General features: G+C 43.4%; 2 protein-coding genes across 8 annotated transcripts in view; one reads left to right on the top strand and one right to left on the bottom strand.

Moving 5' to 3' along the window:
* Positions 1–17,276, bottom strand: part of LOC134017569 (hyccin 2-like) — a 41,676-nt gene extending 24,400 nt beyond the window's left edge. Inside the window, exons 1-2 of one of the 6 annotated variants that reach the window (XM_062457330.1) lie at positions 17,085–17,276; positions 15,619–15,872 (exon numbers count right to left, since the gene is read on the bottom strand). The gene's annotated coding sequence lies outside the window, so the exon portion shown is untranslated. Of the gene's footprint in view, positions 1–15,265; positions 15,517–15,618; positions 15,873–17,084 lie in introns of those variants that run through there. The other 5 variants (XM_062457326.1, XM_062457325.1, XM_062457331.1 and 2 more) reach the window with 5 other exon arrangements.
* Positions 15,977–20,499, top strand: LOC134017572 (CASP8 and FADD-like apoptosis regulator). Of its 2 annotated transcripts, none has more exons than XM_062457335.1 (10): positions 15,977–16,297; positions 17,528–17,837; positions 17,972–18,077; positions 18,335–18,470; positions 18,746–18,813; positions 18,984–19,032; positions 19,116–19,168; positions 19,284–19,362; positions 19,482–19,989; positions 20,248–20,499. In XM_062457335.1, the coding sequence occupies exons 2-10, from the start codon at positions 17,530–17,532 to the stop codon at positions 20,375–20,377; spliced, it is 1,437 nt and encodes a 478-aa protein (XP_062313319.1). In that variant the 5' UTR covers positions 15,977–16,297; positions 17,528–17,529; the 3' UTR covers positions 20,378–20,499. The 2 variants fall into 2 exon arrangements, with proteins under 2 accessions (XP_062313319.1, XP_062313318.1); XM_062457334.1 differs by lacking the exon at positions 15,977–16,297 and adding an exon at positions 16,649–16,999.
* The last annotated feature ends 623 nt before the right edge of the window (positions 20,500–21,122 follow it).

A 21,122-nucleotide genomic window follows, 5' to 3' on the forward strand; every position in this document is an offset into this window, starting at 1 on the left:
ACCACTGCAAAGATACCTTCGTCGCAAAACAAAGCCCCGACAACTGCAGTGTGGGAATGTATTTAGGTCTAAATGTAGCACGCACGAGCACAGCATTTCTACTATCTGTCGACGTCTGTCATTTCAAAGACAAGAAAGCCCCTGCTCACCATGAGCTGGTCAGACCACACACTCCACAGAGGCCTTGGAGAGCTCGCTCGTGTTCAGAGACTGTAGGAGAGCCAGGCTGAGAGGAACACAAAGTGTCCTATTGAAACACAGACAGGAGCATGCGCTGGCTGTAGTCGAGTTGCTTTAGTCGCTCTGCTTGGTGTGTGTGCGTTTGTAGTTTGGGTCTTTCTTCGTACTGTACTGTGTGTATATCTGTATATGAGAGTGTGTGTAGACATAGTTAAGTGCCTCTTTTGGTATGTCTTAACTCCATCTTCTTTTACAGTTACAGCATCTTTCTTCCCAGGCGCTTGTCGAGAGACGTCATCACGCACATAAAACTGCCTGACTTTTTGTTTTATGTCATCTGTGGTAAATGATATTGTTTTTTTCCTTTCCGTGTGCACATTGTATCCAATTACATCAGTAATCTTTTGTACCACTGCCCTTTTTTTGTTTGGACTTTGAGGAAGAGCATCAAGGACTCGTTTGACTGCTCTCCCAAGTGACTGTTTTGTCTTGTATGCACACACGGGAGATCCTGATAGAGCTCAACTTTGATTTTTAAGACGGAGTCTCCTTTTTCTCTGTCTGTATTTTGCAAGAGCCCGCAGTCTTTCTTTCTCTTCATCGGTTTGCATAATTTGGCCCTTTCCTCTCTCTTTCTTTTCCTCTCTTTTCCTTTGTAGTTTGTCATTTTTTTGCCTTTCCCGGAAAGCTTTTTGACGCTCAGCATTGGACTTAACTTTTACCTATAAATTAAACAGCAAAGTCAATATAAACAATGCAGTAACCTAGCATTTTTGGTGTATCAGTATGGTCTGGTAAGAACCCTATGGATAATGCCTACTGAAAATGAATCCTATTGAATAGTCATAATTCATAGGGCAAATCCTATTAAATAGCCATGATTCATAGGGTAATTAGAAAGTTTTAAAAGTAGGCCTTTAACTCATAATGTAATGTAATATAAAATTGCCTTGACCCATGTTATCTGAGAAAGGAATATAATTGTCTCAGATGCTAATTTCAGGCTAGCTGTTACTGTCCGGCCAGGGTCCTTGATATTACATATTAATATAACAGTATTCAATTCCACTTCACAAATGGTTTTCAGATTGTGTGCTGTTTTTAATAATATCTTACCGTTTTACCCATTGGTCTTCGTAGTAGACGTTCAGCTTTAAGACATCTTCGACCGAAGCTGTCAACTCTACCTCAGCTTGATCGACAGGTAGTGCGAGCAAATTAGAGAGCGCCGCCTTAAACACCTAAACCAATCGAGTCCCTCGCGCACTTTCGAGTTGCCTCTCTAGTAGGAAGTAAATACTATAAACATAGAGCGGGGATCGAGGTTATGTCAAAGACAGTTACGGCAAGATAATTAGGCTGCCCGAAATGTCAGTGTCACTCGAGAAGATATGTTTATATCATGTTTGGTTTACCCATGATTGCGACTATAATCATCACTGGAATGTCCGTTTCACTGAAACACGTCGGTGAAAGGGGTTATAACAGCCATTATGCCGAAAAACACGATTGTCAGCTTTGCCGTTTCATTTGAGAACATTTACATTGTGTTGTGAACAGTGTATTGTGAAAATTAACATTGTGTAGCGTCCGTAACGTCACGTCCATAACACATCATTAAAGTTTTTAAAAGTAACAAAGGGGCAAGATTTGTTGATTAAACTAACCATTGGTATAAATAAGCTTTGCACAGAAACTTTGGATGTTGTAGCATCGGCACTGTTTGAATGGCATAAACTTATTCTACAAAACGTTACGGACGTGACTTGGCCATAGAACTCACTGACTCATAAACAAGAGGCTTATGCATTTAAGGAGTTGTGCTTTTAACTCAAGCTGAGCATACACAATGCTCTATCATTCCATTGTCAATCAAGAAAATGCTAAATGGTAACATTTTATTGAAAACTGCAGTCTATTTACCCCGTTCTTGAAACGGTACAAAACGGCCATTTAAAAAAAATGTTTTGCATGAGTGCACAACTTGTATATTATGTAAAAGAGTGCAATTGTCTATAAATTTAGATCTGAGTGGGGAAGGCAACAAAATATAGACCTATGTGAACATTTTAACAAGTTATATTTGTGTATGCACAACTTTTTTTTTCTATGGTGAGGGTGACCTTTCCATGGAATTGCCCGTGTACAGTCTGTGACTTGGACATGTCTGCCTTTCCTACAGTGTGTGTGTATGTGTGATTGTGTGTGTGTCTCTAATCTCTATGACAGTGTAACTAACAAAATGAGTAGCAGTGAAACAGCACACCTCATCCTTAGGGCATGATTTTCTCTTTCTCCTTCCCTGCCTCCCTCCCTATCTCTCCTTCGCTCCCATGGCGTCAGGCCCCATCAGCCCACGCACTGTCTGTTAGCCTCCCTCTCATGCTGCTGCTGCCAAAACATAAAGCAGCGCTAGCTCCATGACTAGCATGCTAATCCAAACCCACACTGGCTGAAAGAGCAGCGCTAGCTCCATAACTAAAATGCTAATCCAAACCGGCGCTGACTGATACAGCAGCGCTAGCTCCATAACTAGTAGGGGTGGGGGAAAAATCGATTCACATTTGAATCGAAATTCAGTATTCTAGCAATTCAGATCGATTCACAAATTTATGTGAATATACTTTTTTTTTGTGTGTGTGATATTTTTATAAAAAGATTCATGAATTGATTTTTAGTCGAATCGTGACCCCAAGAATTGATTCGAATCGAACCGGGAGGTACCAAAAGATTCCGACCCCTAATAACTAGCATGCTAATCCAAACCCACACTGACTGAAAGGCTCCATCAGCTTGCGGGCTAATCACATCTATCATATGAAAGGTGCTGTCTGAGTACCCCCTCCATGGATAGATGTCTGTGTTTACGTTGAGGGTTGTTCACATAAACAAACAAATCTCCTAAGACTTGGCGCGGGGGGCTACATTGCAGGATATTTCACCCTGATATAGCTGAGCAGAGAAGAGGCAATAGGCTGTTTATCATCTCACCACACTGTTAAATACCCACACCCCCTCACTCTCTCTAAATGCACCATGTCTTTATGAAGTCACAAATTCCTGTAGGTAAACACCACTGAAACGCTCAAGTTTATTATCATCAATCACAATAGATTAAAAGGAGATATCAACACTTGAGGATCATTTATCAAGTCAGCAACAGGAAATCTATCACGTGTGCACACACACACTACCCACATAGAATGACCTCAACCATCTTTACACCTAAATAAGGCAGCAGCTTCTTCTAACCAGCTGCTGTCTGCTTCATAAACACACCTGTGTGCCAACACCATACAGACTGACCGGCTCCTCTCAGTCTCTTTTCAAGCCAAGGAGTTTTGACTCTTTTCAAAGCAAGGAGACTCGACTCTTTACAAACCCAGCAGCCTTGACTCTGGAGGAGTGTCAGTGAGCCTGTGTGGTCCAGGTTAGGTCCAGGTCCATGTCCAAGTGCAGAGCAGGCCCAGACCACATCCCCACCCTGCTAACCACTGCTTCTAAATGAGCAGTCAAATAACCTGGGACGATACCAAGAGCAGATGTTACATAACCATTAAGACTAGAGCCCAACCGATATATCGGCAGGCCGATTTTATCGGCCGATATCGGGCATTTTCCAAACTATCGGTTTCGGCATTTATAATGGCCGATAAATGAATATGATTATTTTTTAATTTTTTATTATTATTGTGTTTTTGTTCAAAGGACTTTAAGTTTCATATCTTAAGTTTGTATTTTTATACATTTAATTTATCAGAAACTTCATTAACATATTATTTTAGTGAGGAAATAATAACAGGAGTCAGATGGCTGAGCAATTACGGAATCGGGCTATTAATCAGAAGGTTGCTGGTTCGATTCCCGGCCATGTCAAATGACGTTGTGTCCTTGTTAAGGCACTTAACTCTACTTGCGTCGGGGAATGTCCCTGTACTTAGTTGCTCTGGATAAGAACTTCTTAAGTGACTAAATGTAAACTACAAATAACTACTGTTAGGGAAATCAGTTTGTTTTGTTACGCATTTCTGGATTTTTAAAATATTTTTTTATATCGGCCGATATCAGAATATCGGATTTTTAAATCACCAAATATTTGTATCGGTATCGGCCTTAAAAATCCTTTATCGGTCGGGCTCTAATTAAGACCGCGAGAGACCAATCATGACCAATACCAGTCTAAAGTAGCCCTTACCCTGATAGACCTCTCTCTCTCACACACACTCTCTTCTCTCACACACTTCCACTACAAGTTATTTTAAACAATAATTCCTCAGCAGCTGATTGTCCTGCAGAGTAGCTAGGTACAGAGATGAATGAGAGGCTAGTCAGAGGATTGATACGTTTGTTTACTATAACAGCAAACAACCTCAAGTCTGTATGGCAACCTTCACTACAGCAACCTGTTTGTACAGAAGCCTGGATCACTGAAGACAGATATCACAGCTCAAGTAGAAGTATTGGCTCAAGTGACCATGCTCCTGTAGACCAGGTTATTCCTCTGTCACACTCTAGAAGGTTACCAAGATGTACTACCTCATCACCAGTCCAGAATGCACACTTTCAGTTCTAGAAAACCTGCAAGCCTTTTCTGTCACTGCTTCCTGTGTGGTCAAGTCAGTGTATTTTAATAGCAGTTTAAAATAACCTTCGGTTGACCAAAGTGCTTTACACAGTAAAATTAAAATGCACAGAAATGTACAAATAACACAAACACAATGACAGGATCACAAACACACCTCTGAACAGCTAATTGCCAGAGAGAATGGAGTGCTGAGGTCAGCCTGAGGGCTCCAGGTGGTGCCAGGTGTGTTATGGAACTCTGTTATCCAGACGGAGGAGTTGATGTGAGTGTATGCAGCCGTGTCCACACCTGGGCCCTCAACTACGAAGCAAGTTCAACCCAGGATAAATTCTCGCCATCTTGCTTTACTAAGCCTATCAACCGCAATCGCAGCAGTATCACAACAGTGGTTGTCAACTCCTGAACTCAACCCAGGTTTCCCAGAGCAATGATTGCGGTCACAAGAGGCGTGTTTGCAAAATATGACCAATTACAAACATGGACAAGTCTAGAGCACCGTACTTCACACATGAAAAGCAAACATACATTTTAAACAAATATGAAGAGTTTAAGAGCATAATTCAAGCGGAAAGCAACACTGCTTCCAAAAAAGTAAGGAATGTTGAGATAAAATTGCTGACTGTGAATGTGCAAGTTAATGACTTTCTCAATATCACTCATGAAATACAATACAATAGTGTTTTCTGTCCAATTAAATCCACAGGATCTTCGACAAATGGTGATGCAATTTTCATGCATGCAAACAGGTCAGGGGTAAAAAAGGTGAGAACGATACAGCGAACCCCCAACCCTCTAGGGGGGTCCGGGGGCATTTCTTACATTTTAAAGTTAAACGCACCAATCTAGTGCACTTTGAGAGCAAAATTAAGAGGCTAGATGAATGTAGAAAACCTCTCCCAACTTTGCCCCTGATTGGCTGTGAGGTTTAGGCAGTAGGAGTGACGATTGGTTCCAGAGCCAGTTGTAAAGTTGCGAAGCATGGGTAAAATGCTGTGTTGGCCAAGGCCACGACCCCCCTCCACCCCTTCCAAATATTTTCTCATCGGATCTGCACAAATCACGTAGGTGACCCATTTTGTTTTCATTATATTAGGGGGGCGCCCCGCCCCCCTAATATAATGGTAGGGGAAACACTGGTGTTGATCTGTTATCTCGAACATAACCTGCTACAGAGCAGGTTAGGTGTGCAGCATGAGTTACCATGGTGATCCATCCTGGTAAGAAGTGAACCACCATCATGACACTAAAAATCCAGAGCTAAACCTAAAGTTACCTCGCTAACCCTAAATCCAGCTCTGTATTATAGGGCTCTGGAGTCTGGAGCTGGGCTGAGAAGCAGCACTGGAACATGAACCTTGCTCAAGGCACTCTGTTACTAGGACTACACACACACCCAGTCAGGCAGACAGACCTGCCCCCCCCCCCCACACACACGCACCACCTATACACACAAAGACACGGACACACCCGTAGACACAGACACACCTATCCCGCAGACACAAACAAACATGCAGACACACTATCACACACATAAGCAAGCAAACTCGCCACACCCATACATGTAGACAAACACAAACACACACCCACACAAGCACACTCAAATTGTGAGAAACATTAGCTGTTGTAGGACAGTGTCCCAGCGTCCCATGTCCTGATGTGTCTCCTCTGCCCCACATGAACAGGGCCTGGCTTCACCAGCACCGCGAGGGCAGCTCTCAAGGTCAGACTCACTCACACGATGAATTATTAAACCTCAACAAGCCCGTTGTTGAGACACCTCTCTCTATCTCTGTCTGTATTTTAAGCCACGTCTGTCTGTATGTAGGTCTGTCTCTCCATCTCTCTCCCTCCATCTCTGTCATTCTCTTTCTTGCCTTCCCTCTCAGTTCCTCTCTCTCAGTTCAATTTTCTTTGTCACTAGACAGCAGATAAAATACACACGTCAGAGCAGAGAGAACAGTGACACCAGAAACGACGAGCTGAAGTCTCGGTTAACATCCCCATTCCACCTAGGCAGAGCAGCACACACACCACACAATCTGGGACAGGGTCGACAGGATCTGATTGCAGTCCTGTCTCTCTCTCGCACACACACACACACACACACACACACAGTGTATCACATGTTCATATAAACACATAGCACACTACAGTGTTGTGAGATTCCAGTCCAGACACCTTCCAGAGAGATCGAGGGATTTAGTCTAATACCTGACCACACCAAACCAGTCAGCCATAATCTGGCCAGCCCTGACCACACCAAACCAGTCAGCCATAATCTGGCCAGCCCTGACCACACCAAACCAGTCAGCATTTAACTGACCAGTAACCCACTGTAAACTAGAGAGGGTACAATTTCTGGGGAAATTGTAGGGTGTGCTTGCTTGCGTCGGTTGTACAAGGATTTTAATGCCATTTTACAACTGATATTCCTGTATATTTTATATAAAAATGCATATGGCCTACTTATTATGTATAAATATTACATAGATTTAAAAGCATCTTTTTTTTTGCTGCTCATTTACAACTCAAAATACGAGTGAAGTGTAGAATGAAATAGATGTCTTCTCATTTCCCCTGCAAGAGGCAGCCTCATCGTTGAATCAAAACGAATACATTTGGCAGACCGGTGTAAAAATTGACCTAATCTCTATGACTTAAACGTAATTTTAAGTTTTTACCTTCTCATGATATTTTCAGGCATTTAGCCTACTCATTGCATTCATTCATTAATAAAGAACCCCCTTTGAAGATTATTCTACGACGTTACCCGGCAGTAGAAGATGGAATCGCGATTCAAACAGTACCATCTGCTAACTGAAAATATGCCCCCCAAAACGTAAATAAGATTGACATTTATTTAGTGGAAAATCGCTCATTCATAAAAAGCTCACTGGTAGCGATCATTGTCAGTAACAACGCAAAATGCGATATAGCCCTGTGTGGAGAAGCTGCCCCAGTAAATTGTACTACTACGGTACAGTACTAGACCACTGCTGTGTTCGTCTTGGTAGCGATTGCGTTGGTTGAATTGGATTTAACGTTCCGTTGTACGGTTTAAGCTGAAATTAATTATTTTCATGAACAGATTGACAACGTTTAGGCTGTGGCAATGAAGTTCAGGTTAGTAGTTAGACTTTTGATTTAAGTAAGGGGAGTGCCGAACATGTTCTGTCGCCGTTTGACTTCCTAAACAGCTGTGTACTGTAGTGTAGATGTTTTTGTAGTGTGTCTCGCGTAAGCTACAGCGTTGCAGTGAGCTACACTGGTTTGAAACCACAGGTAATGGTAATTTCACCAACAAATCGTTTACTAATGTCAGAATAAATCCTACAACGAAAATGTATATGTGAGGAATGTTTATTTTAACGATTGAAAACAGATAACGCTACATCATAGACCACTGTAGTATGTGTTGCCCGGGCAACACAGGCTAATGTCATGATGCTAATACTTCAGTGAAATAGTAGACTACTGTTTCCGAAAGTAGATGTACTTCCTTAATAATATCAGCTTATACTGTACATTACACATCACAATTGTGTGTCATATCACAAAGTAAAATGAGTAAATAGTTATCACCCTGGCCTCTGTGCTTGTGGCGTTTCTGCAGCTGCCTTGCAGTAAAGCTATAGTTAGCCTAGCTATCCCCCAAGTTAACAGATGCGAAACGAATGTTCTGCCAAAGGTAGTCACGCATGTTTTCGTGACGTTAGTGACGTAATGATGTTAGTAACGTCAGTGACTGTGGCTAGCAAATTAGCCACCGTTAGCTTCACTTTTCGCCACAAAAACTTAACTTGAGCCTAAACCATGCAACGGAACGTAAATTCCAATAGAAGCAACTCAATCGCTACCAAGACGAAACTTTTGACACCTACGTTGTCTATGTAGGCCAAATATTGACTGAGTTTTAGGGGGGCAAAAAGAAATAATAATAATATATATGTGAGAGAACAAAGGTTGTGCTCTCGCCGAAGGCTTGAGCACACCCAATTAGTACATACACGTTAAGGCTTGCACACTCACACACACACGTCTCTCTCAGACTCAGCCATTTTCTGCTGGTATCTCTCAGCCGGCTAGTGGAACCCGATACTGGGGCTGTACCAAGGCTGAGCAGCTCATCTAGGTTTCAGTGTGACAGACACAGGCCCGGGTCATCTGTAGCCTGCTTACTACAGGACTATTTAGTTACTGTCCCCAGAGCAGAGAGACAAGGAGGGATGGAGGGAGGGAGATAGATGGAGAGAGACAAAGAGTGGAAGGATGGCGAGAAACAGAGGGAGGGATAGCGAGGAAGGGAAAGAGGGGGGTGTGGTGAGAGAGAGACAGGGAGAGAGATAAGAGAGAAAGAAGAGGGGTGGTGAGAGAGAGAGCCCTGTTTTCTCCCCCAGCCCCCTCCTCTACGCCAGGCCAGGAGAATTGAGGCGAACACATCTTGGCTAAAATTAGCTCTGCTGCAGCTGCAGGGCCAGACAGGCTGGGACGGGGTGCTCATCGCTAGCTTGCCACACACACACACACACGCACAGGGTTATGCAGGGGGGAGTGTGTGTGTGTCGGGGGAGGGGGGCACATGGTGCAGGTGGACACAAGGAGCCTCTCTCCTCCTAGGCAGGCTAATAATAACTAACACACACAGTCCTGATCAGCCACAGTGATTAGGCTCTCCCACTTCACAAGGAAAGGAGGCTGGGAAGAGGACAGCATCTTGTGCTACCATGATGCCAGGAGCATGGCATCCTACCTACCTACCAGAACCAGCCTCCCAGAACCAGCCGATCAGAACCAGGCTCCCAGAAGCAACCAATCAGAACCAACTGTTCAAAACCAGCCTACCAGAGCCTGCTTCTCAGAGCCAGCCAATCAGAGCTAGCCTATCAGAATAAGAACAGGAGAAGGAGGCTGTTCTCCCCACCTGGCCGGACAGCTGACGGTGTGTGTGCGTGTGTGCATGTCAGGTGACTGAGCTGCAATAAAACACTGCTCTGCTGCATGAGGCCGTCGAGCTCTCTTTAGACAAAAAGCCAGCTTGAGCTGCACGCTGTCCTCCTGCAGACCACCAACGAGGAGAGGTGGAGGAGGAGGAACAGGAGGAGGAGCAAGGGGAGGAGGGAGACGAATAAGAAGAGGTAGAGGTGAAAGAAAAGGAGGAGAAATGGGAGAAAGATGAGGGAGGGTAGAGGAGAATGGGGAGCAGGATGAAAGGGAACAGGAAAAAGAGGAGAAGGGCTGGGAATGCATTACTACACCACTGCTAATGCTGCCAGGGAGACTGCTAAACTGCTGAGCAGCAGGGAAACGGTGCCAGTTAATCTGGGGAGCACAGAGAATCATAACACCCAGGAGAATGAAAACGTTCCAACAACAACAACAACCATCAAATCAAGCTGAATCAGAGACTGGAGATACAGCCTAGGCTGATTTGGCCTGATCCTTCACACTGCAGCAGAGAGACTAGGCAAAAGAGGCTTGAGCATCCCCAAGCTAGGCTAACAAAACAATCAAACTAGAATGTAATCGTGATAGGGTAGCATGTCACTGGCTAACACGTCAACGCTAAACAGAATATCTTATCAACAGCCCAGGCTATCTGCAGGCAACCTGTCCCCAGAACCATGAGTCAAGGCAACGCTGGCCGTCTTCTCTGCCATATCACAACAGCTAATGATGGGCAATAATTCAAGAGCTGCCACAGAATCTAGCAGAGTTTGGCAGCTGTTCAACTCAAGAGTCGTGACTGGCACTCACAACTAGAGCAAAGCTGCACAGTTTGACAACAATCGGGGAGCCCGGTAGGATGGAGGCGTATCTTTACAAAACATCTCAGCTCACGAATCTCACTCCATGTTCAGGTTAACAACAACAAGAGAAGAACAATGCTTTGTTGAGAATCAAGGAACACACACTCTCACACACACACACACGCTCATAAACACACACATGTGCTCAAAATCACACGCACACATTCAAAAGTCCACACAAACCCCCCCCCCCCCCCATCAGTCAGGCTATGCAAGGCCTTTAAGACCAAAATCCTTTGTGCTTCAGCCAGGGCAGGATGTGTCACTTCCTCTTCCTGCTTGGGGCTGCAGCCGGTCATGTGACACGTGACGTTGGTCGCACGACCCTGCTGCATGAGCAAAGACTTAGTCTTGGGGAAGGGGACACACACACCAAGGATCTGTCACCCCAACGTATTGCCAACTGTAACAAGGAACAATTCTTTGGTCCTTCTCTTGGGAGGGCAGACATCCCATCCCTATCCGGACGACTCCTCATAGCTTGTCCTGGCCCGCCCCCCCACCACCCTAAACGGGTTGAGATTTGCAGATGGTCAAACCCAAGGGGAGAAAGTATCTTGAGGAGGAGGGAGAAGAGAGGAACGAGGGAGGTTAAAGAAGGGGGGAGGACAAGGGGGAGCAGGGAGAAGGAAGAGGCAGAATCGTGGGCACAACCGAACAACTGTAGAGCTGAACTTCACTTTGTTCAATCACAGCAAGAAGTAGTACCCAGAAAACATGGCTTGAGAACAAGGTCAATTCAGAGTCTGCTTTCTTGGGTCAGGAAATTGCTGTGTGGCATGAGATTACCCAGATTAGCACAGACACAGTTTGGACAGCCCCTTTGGACGGCAGGGCTCGACAATAACGATGGCCCGATGGCCCGGGGCCAGTAAAAAGTAACGTCGGGACAGTTAAACTAGCAACTCACTGGCCCGATCGGGCCACTACAAATTATTGATTGAAAAAAAAAATTTGCATTGTAAAAGTTAACATCCTTCATATGTTTTGCTAAATGCATAAATAACTTCAGCTTGTGGGGCGCACAGTTGGCAAATCAAGAGTTGAGTAGTGAGTGACGAGTGGTTGTCAAATTGTAATTCTCTGATCTCCATACATTTTTAACAACTGGCGCGAGACAATAAAGTGACAATGGCAGCAAAGTAGAGCTACGAGCTTAAACGGAAGCATTTTTATTTATGGAACGAAGATGCACTGTGTCGTCTGTCGTATGTTCCCGTCTAAAGCAGACAAAAGTGGATCTTTTTACACAGGCACCGACAATTTTCGAAAACAATCCCTGACCAGCCATGCTAGCAGACAGCACCTGGTTTGCGTGACAGCTAAGCGGATGGTTGACAATCCATCTTCCAGGCCGTTGACCATGCTGGTCAGGAATTAAAATGTAGATGCCCATTGTGTTATTGCACGACTTATAACAACGGCATATCACGTAATTAAGACGGGCCAGCCGTTCACCTCGTTCCCCCAGGCTATTGAACTGCAGCAGAAGAATGGTGTCGACTTGGGTATTTAGTATCATACTGATGAAATGCTATGGACGCTTTTATATATTGGCATTGAGAGACCAGAGGTTTCAGTTTCAGCCTGACAGAGTTGTGCAGAGATGGCTGTCAGCGGGGAAGAGAGCACGTCATGTTTGAGGTTAAAAGTCAATTGTTTTGCTGACTATTACCTTTTTATTTTTTATCACTAGAAATGTGATTTCATTTTTGTTCTTTTTATATCCAGGATGTGTTTAATAAATGGTTAAACATGTTAACAGAATAACACAACTTAGAAGTCTTTTGTTTTGTTGTAACAATGATAAATTACAACTTTTGGAGGGGGGGCCAGTAAAAATTGTCTTGGGGCCAGTAAGTTTCAAACCCACTGGCCCGGTGGGGCCAGTGCCAAAAAATGTTAATGTTGAGCCCTGGACGGACTTGTCTGAATCTCTCTCAAATCAACCCGGCTATGCCCACTGGAGTCCATTATCCTCCAAGGTCGTTTTCTATCCCTCTCTTGGGACTCGGCATCGCAGAAGGGTGTTTCTAAACACGTGATCCCTTGGGACGCTGTACTCTAACATTAGGTGTAGGTGTCAAGGGACCAGCTGGTGTAGATGAGTTAGGGAAGCTAATTCATGGATGACCACCTCACACAGAGATGTCCCCCTCCGGTGTCAACACCCCAGGGACTCACAACGCCAGTCCAAGAGCCTGGACCCATCTTACACCCAATACAATTGATCTATTATTTATCCTGGGAGGTCTATGACACAAGGGTAACCCCCACATACAGAGACAAGCTAAATACATAGTAGGATATATACATTATTTATACTGAGAGATGTATGACTCCATAATACATTGAAGCCCAATGCAAAAGCAATAAAAGAGACATACAATTTATTATACCCTTAAGCAAGAGAAAAACCAATAAAAGAGGGGAGAAGATAGAAACTAATAAAAGAGTATGAAAAGTATTAACCTCCATGAGTCCTCTGCCCCTCAGACATCTGAGGTGGATGAACAGAGGTGAGGGTCTGCAGATGTCTTAGTGGAGGTCAGGGAGTGTGTTCATATAGTCTAACAAACGGCCAGTCCACTTCCCAGTTGACCCCAGAGAACCAAACCCAGAGGATGGGAGGAGAGTTGAATTAAAGGTTAACTGACTGCAGCACTAAGACAAAATGCATTATTGACTTTGGCCACATGATCACCGTAGGAGCCTAGCACAACCACGGCCACCCTCCAGTGAGGGTCTCAAAGTCCATTTAAAAGAATGTGAGATTGATTTAAATGGCCACATCCACAGCCATTCAGGGTGTTGCTGCCATAAAGAACATTTTCAAACACTGAAGACGGATAAGACAGAAGCTTGATTAAAAGCAACATGTACCATAGGTCTAGATCTTCAAAGCTGCCCTGTGTGAGCATATGAATCCTTTATTGGATCCTGTGGGAGGTGAGCCTGGCCACGCAGGGGAGTGATGCTGTACACAGCAGAGAAGAAGCTGACAGACAGGCGTCATGCCTGGCCCAGTGAGTCAGCAGCACCAGTGTTCTCTCAGCACGCGACACACATGCCCAGCTGGTGCAAGCTGAATACGGAGGATGGCAGTCTGTGGACGAAGTCCGCTTCGCTGTCTCCACTTCTGTGCATTTAACTCACCGACTACTACCACTACTGGTTCACAGTGCAGGAACTGCATGATGTCACAAAAATAATGACATCACACATTTTATCTAAACGTTAAAATTGTGTATATACAACACACCTAAATATACCTTCTTTAACGGCCTGAAGGGTTGCAGGGCCCTGCACTTTGTTTGGGTATAGAGGAGTTGGGCAGAGAGAGACATCTCTGCTTGTGTTTCACTGGGCACTGTGGATAGTCCCTCATTGCTAATCCATGATGGGCTAATTACAGCTTTGATCCCCCAGGCAGGCATGTGTGTCCCTGTGTATGTATGTCAGGGAGTGCATGTGTGCATCAGTGTAACCTTGGGTGTGTGTCTGTGTCCCTCTGTGTGTGTGTGTGTGGGGGGGGGGGGGGAGATGAGGACCTTCAGAGCCCATGTTGGTTTAGGACTGCCAAGAGGGAGCTTTAGCCATTACTGTTATAGCCAATAAGCAGAGGTTCCTAGAGTAAATGTGTGACAACGTATTATGGCAGTGTTATATATTTCAGACTTTTCACTCTGTCAATCCAATTGTGATGCTTAGGGTCACTTCTATAAAATAGATTTAAAATATTGTTGGTCAATAGCCTTTTCTGAACACATAACACAGTCAATTGTCTTATCAACATAAGATCCTAAGAATATGTAAACACATTCGGGACAGGTTCGATTGCTATGAGTAATTGTAATGTCTGAATAACAATATTTACCTCCTTAAACATGAGAATGAAACAAACGAAGTCAATTGACCACAGTGAAAGAGTGCCCTCATGCCCGAGTACGTATTTTGTTAGACATCAAGGGTAATAATGGCTAACCAGTCGGTGCCAGTCTCAAACGCTGCTCTAGCCTCGTTTCTATTTCGTTCCGTAGCACGGAACCAATATCACCAGCCATTTCAAATAACTAGTTGAACTCTAAAGAAACTAAATTAACCGGGCATATGCCCGGAAGACACTCCTGCTGTTCGAGATCACTCCTTAAACACATGGTGGATTAGTTAGAGGAGGTGGAGAAGGAGAAATGTTTAACCGATGGCGGTGAATTATCTCGCTCCTTAGTTCCACATCGTTGCCCATATTGTGAGGCATTTGGTGACTGACGACGAATGGGACACGACACTGAGCTGTGCTACCACTAAGTTAGCGCATGTACTACCTCGACACGAGTGCTACCATTGTAGCTTACCACACATTACGCACGGTTTTGTTGTCTTATTACTGACCAACAATGTTGGTTACTTTATTAATTCACTAGGCCTAAAAACAAATGCCATTCAGCTCACCCAAACAAACTTGAATAAGAATCTGGTTATATCCCAATCCCATATTATACTTTTGTTCTTAAATGGATTTAGATCTAATCATCATCACTAAATCTCAAGTATATGTATGCTTGCTATGTGGCAGACTAGCTGTGACATTTAGCTTGCAAGCTAAACGTCTTGCTAGCAGACTACTTGAGTCGCAACAGTCCCAAAGCTCCGAGCAAGAACTGACACGTTACACAGAAAGGCTTGTACTAACCTGCTTAGGACCGAAGCAAAATCATTTTGGTTAGCTAGCTAGTACTGCTGCTCACGTAACGTTGCATCTGGTTGAGGACCAAAAAGAAAGACCGCAGTAGCGGTTTTTCTTTGCCATTCAATATCAAGAGCATCACCGGCCCATAAGCGGCGATCCACTAAAACACAAAGCAAGCTATAGTTAACCGTCAGTTTAGGAGTCAACACTAGCATAGGGAAGATAAGCTAGCCATGGTCAGGTTACCCTGTGCTAAACTAGCTAGCATTGATGTGTGTGGATTCTTGTTCCACGTCGCGAGGACTGCGACGAGTTGCATAGCCTTATTAGATGGCGACTGGTGAGTAGCTACTTACCCGGTACAGCAGCAGGAATATTGACTGTTACTATGTCATACATTAACATCGGTCGGTCAGTAAAATGTAAATCCAATCAACGCGATTATTTTAGTTGTCTACATGAGTGTTGTGCTTACTCTAATCGAAAGGGTATCCTCCGACTGATCAGGCGAGTGATGTGTGATTCACATATCATTCTGGTTGAATCTTGAGAATCATTCTCAGCGTCCAAATGAATCTTCAGCGAGTCACGAGTGTGAGTCACGACGCTTCTAGAAAATGCAAATGGCCACAATTCAACCCTAAATATCAGCCTATTCAGTCACATTTAAAGACTAAATATAATGTAGATTTGGGAATGCAAATAGTGCGCTTAACTGGAATACAATTTAGTTTAAGATCGGGCTTTCCATACGAGTCAGTCACAAACACGCAAATCTTTAAACTGAATGGAATCAGATGACTTATTTTAACGTTAAGATTTGAAACACCCATCATCAGAGAACATTGCTGATCTCGCTTCTATGCGGTGGAATTGGATCTAAAAGTGCCATTGCACAGTAGGAGTGAAAGCTGAGCGGCTAAAACAAGATGAGGTGGACATGATAAGAAAAAAGTATGCAGGGAGGAGCATATTGTAGGCATATGACTCTTGGCTAATTGTCTACACTAGTGCACAGTGTCCGTGATGCAGTCGGTGATTAAGATGTCAGTGAAACGCACAAATACAGATTCCTTGAATTATAGATAGTGCATCGTGCCCGTGATGTACATTTGCAATGGGCTGTCAGTTTTGACATCAGAAAACACATTCATTTATGTAACCTAACAAAACTCACTGATCTATACTGAAACTATTGGCTACTTTATATTTTACTTTATGTTCGCTAGGCCCTTTAAAAGCAGCTGAATATTGGTTTGTAGCCATAAAAAGCTCTATATCTAGATAATGCACAAAATAAATAGGGTTAATGCCAATTTCGTTAAAACATTTTTCAATAAAATGATCTAACGCTGTCAAGGGGTATTCCTGCCTGGATGTTCTGCTGGTTAGGTTTCAGTCATCCTGCTCGACAAGGATCCTTAAGCCTATGTGCTATGGCGATCATTTTAGTTTCATTTGGTTTGAAACTAATATGACCTTTCTGCAACATGGAGAGGTCGTGCTACTAATTTATTCACGTTGCTATATATATTTTCCGATACAAGCATGAGTTTTTAGGCTAAACCGTTGATTGTGGCAGTTTTGTTTTCTTTTTCGCAAAGGTGTTTCCCCATCGGAGATTTTTTAGGTTTCTTTTCCGTATTTCCTCTAGTTTGGGGAAATGCGTCACGTACTGGATATTTAATTAATCGGCTTTAGACCGGCAATCTATTCATCTGGACTCTGACTTACAAGGTAGGCTAATACATTTGTATTAAGGCAACATTTTTAGCCTATTCTTTCGATGATAGTAGGTTACGTTTGTGCGTAAAATGCTTACCGTTGCCAAGTCTTAGCCTTTGTCAAGATCGGTGTTGTTAGAAACCATCTGTTGCTCAAGCTATAATATAATTATTCTTCAGTTGAGGGTTGGTTGATTTAGTCATATTACACATGCCTCAGTCTAATGTGTAACCTAGCCTAATTATTTCTGTGCTCAACTCTTCGAAGTCCAAAAAGTAGCCTAGTGGTATAGTTTTACCATGGAACACACCACCATAACGGCCGAAACAGTCTATTCAACATTAATAACTGAATAAGTAGGCTATTTTGATTTGATTAAATTAAATGGCTACAATTGGTAATCCTTTCAACGACCACATAGGCTGTAGCTACACTAAAGGGACCTATTTTTTACTAATTATAAATTCCAATAAAATTGGGCCTGCTATTCAAAACTCTCTGTTAACATTCGGTAAAAAAAAGTGTGGTCTCCTCTTTCAGTGATGTACGATATAATCTCTATGGGGGAAGGACAGCTACTTCAGACCATCAACCGCATAGCGGAGGAGCTCAGTTCCAGCGAATGCAGGAGGCTGGAGTACCTGTGTGGAAGCCCGGGTTCCGTCAGCAGCGGGCCGGATGTGAGAGAAATGTTGAGGGCCCGATTGAGCCAGGGTGATGTGAATCATCTGTATCTGGTGGAGCTCATGTTCAGACTGGGGCGTTTTGACCTGCTAAGGAAGGTGTTCCTGGTCAATAAGCAGGACGTGGAGAGAATTCTAGGCCACCACAAAGGTGTGTCAGAGTACAGGTTAGAGATCTTTACTTGTAACCTCAAGCAGATGCAGGGCACAATATTTGTCATGGTTCTCTTTAGGAGTCATTCTCTTTCTATTTTAAACGTTTTTCTCTCTCTTTCTCTGTCTCTCTCTCCCTGTATCCCAGATATTTGATGGATGATTTGAGTGAGGACATGGGGTCAGAAGACTTGCAGGCTGTACTATTCCTGCTCAGTCACACACTACCTAGAGACAGGAGGGATAAAATTAAGGTAAAAAGTAGAAGCTTAGCATTCCAAGAGCTCTAGAAAAAATTACTTTGCATTACATGAGACATGCCAGAATACTTTATTTACTCTCATTCCTGGCATGCTCAGTATGCTTTTGTCATGACTGATTGTTTCACTCTGAAGGTGGGGGATGTTTATGAATGGCGCTTGTGAACTTTTGGGGAAATACTCTGCTCTCAATCTCTCAATGTAATTCTTCTTAGTTAATCAGTGATTATTTTATGACTCTTATGTTACAGAACTTCCTTGATGTTGTTGTGGAATTAGAAAAGTTGGACAAAGTGTCATCAGACAGTGTGGACATGATTGAGCAATGTCTAAGAAATGTTGGCAGAGTTGATCTGGCCAAGAAAGTCAATCAGTACCAAAGTTCAGGTGAGAGTGCAAATTCTCTGGATACTTTTTTGTGCTCCTTACTCTTTTGGTAAACTGTGAAGATATAGAAATGCCCTAAACTATAGTATCTGTTTGGATGGTGGCTTTGGATAAAAGTGTTCCTGATGACTGAATATGAATTCGGTCTGCAAAGTTAATCTTGTTGCCAGCTACCAACTAAGGCGTCAAGTTGTTTTTCTTGTTGTCACCTAAGCAAAGAAGTGTAAATGAAAAATCAACTATATAGAAAATCTCCCTTTGGTCACTTTTCATAGTCGGAACATCACATCCGCCATCAGTTTGCCTACATCAAAGGGTTGAACCGAGGACAGATAGGACTGCTGTGAGTAACTTTCACTTTCCCTCTTTTCTCTTCACCAATTGGAATATTCCCATAGCGTAAGAAATCTCTGAAATCCCCCTCTCAAGAGTAACAGAACTAGTCTTTTTTCATATGTTGGTATTTCATATAATAGTTTTTTCTGCTCCTCGGCGCTTTGCCATTCCCTGTAGGCCATTGCTGCATTCTCATTAAAACAGAGACATTCCTTACATCAAAGTGGTAAGTTAATTTACACCTACTCATAAATTAACTTTTGCTTTCAGTAAAAAAACATTTGGATTACATTTCATTTTGGATTTCAGTTCCACATAAGGTTTACGTGGCAGAGCCTGAAACCAGAAGGTCATACTGTCAGGTGACTAGATCCTGTAATACACACAAGATTGTGCTTCATGCGCAGTTTCCTTACAGTTTGTAATTTCCGCTTTGTCCAGAGTGGTGTTATATGAGGCTGTTTGCTTGTTGTGCAGAGCCCAGTGGAGGATTACAGACTACGAACAGATGGCCCAGGTGTATGTGTCATCATAGACTGTGTTGGCAGTGATGGAGGTTAGTGGTCACATGCTGTACCTCCACAAGTATTGTTTGTACATGTATTTCATTTATTTACCTGAAAAAGAACTTTATAAAAAATGGTTTGGTCCTTTTTCTTCTCCACTCCACTCCAGGCATGTTGGAAGAAACATTTATCCAGCTCCATTTCAAGGTGATCCTGCATAAGTGGCTGAGCGTTGAGGAAATGCTGTCAGTGCTTAGGGGTGTGTCCAAACAGAGGGAGATCCAGGAAGCAGACGCGCTGGTTGTCTGCATCATCAGCCGGGGTACGGCCACCGACCTCCTGGCGACCGACTCCCACAGCGTTGGTGTCCGCTTGGACTCAGTTCGGAACCTCTTCACCTCAGACACCTGCCCCAGACTGACCGGGAAGCCCAAACTCTTCTTCATCCAGAGCTACCGGGTCCCCGAGACCCAGCGTCTCTCCAGGGCCGTTCACAGAGACGAGGACCTGGAGACAGACGGGCTGTCATCCCTCACGCTCGGTGTCGAGACTGTGCCCGCGGGGGCTGATGTCTTCTGGGGCAACTGCTGGACAGAAGAGAGGCAGCTGGAGGAGACGGCCCACCACTCGGTGTACCTGCAGGCCCTGAGCCAGAGCCTGGTGACAGCACAGAGGAGGTATCAGTCCAACAGAAACAACACATTCTTCCACATTCTTCTGTTCAGTCAGTGAATCAATTTATTAATCATTAATCCCATTCATTTATACAGCAATAACTTTGTTAACCAAAGTGCTTTATAGTAAATTTAAGAGCACCAACATTAACACACTCTACAAGGATGAAGCACTACACAGATGACAAAACTGTATTGTAATGTATTGTATTTGATTGTATTGGATTGTAATGTACTGTTTTTTTTACTGTGTTTCCGCAGGAGGACACACCTGGTGGATGTTCACACGGAGATCAACGGAATGATATTCGACCACAACAGAAAAAGTCCTGGTGCAATGTACCACATCAACTTGAGACACACTCTGAGAAAAAACTTGTATTTACAATAGTCAGCTATGTAAAATGTTTTATTCAGTACCACTATCCATTATACCTGCTGAAATATAATATAGTGAATAGTGCCCCCTGCTGGAATCATTGATGTCAACACCCAGCGTTGGCCACATCGTCACTTAACCCTCGTGCTGCCTTTGGGTCACATGACCCAAAGGTTCACAACGAACCATCGTTGTGTTTACCCAATTTCACCCAATACAAAAACAAATAAAAATAATTTTATTTTAACCATTGCAATGTGGGGGGTCTGAGACAGCCCGACAGTTAAAAGAAAATGCTTCACTTTGTTTTTGTATGAGGTAAATTTGTCGCAATACGACAGTGGGTCACAATGACTGATGGGTCAGAATGACCCGAAGATAACACAAGGGTTAAACAGCTTTATGAATGACTTATTACTGCACTTTTAGAAGTCTGGAGTAATTGGGTGTGCTCAAGCCTTCGGCGAGAGCACAACCTTTGTTCTCTCACATATATATTTATTTATTATTGGGTGTGCTCAAGCCTTCGGCGAGAGCACAACCTTTGTTCTCTCACATATATATTATTATTTTTTATTATTGTGAGAATGCTGTTAAGCATTCTCACTATTGTTTTCCTGTTTCTCTTTATTGTGAGAATGCTGTTAAGCATTCTCACTATTGTTTTCCTGTTTCTCTTTATTGTGAGAATGCTGTTAAGCATTCTCACTATTGCTTTTCAACTTCTCAGTTCTTCCGCCGTTTTTTGGCCTTTAAC

This window comes from Osmerus eperlanus, chromosome 3, assembly GCF_963692335.1.
Source record: "Osmerus eperlanus chromosome 3, fOsmEpe2.1, whole genome shotgun sequence".
NCBI classification, from domain to species: domain Eukaryota; kingdom Metazoa; phylum Chordata; class Actinopteri; order Osmeriformes; family Osmeridae; genus Osmerus; species Osmerus eperlanus.

Coding starts and splice junctions, on each gene's coding strand:
- LOC134017572 (XM_062457335.1), top strand. CDS start 17,530: ATGTACGATATAATCTCTATGGGGGAAGGACAGCTACTTCAGACCATC. Junction 17,838..17,971: donor AAAGGTGTGTCAGAGTACAG/GTTAGAGATCTT, acceptor CCTGTATCCCAG/ATATTTGATGGATGATTTGA. Junction 18,471..18,745: donor CAATCAGTACCAAAGTTCAG/GTGAGAGTGCAA, acceptor CACTTTTCATAG/TCGGAACATCACATCCGCCA.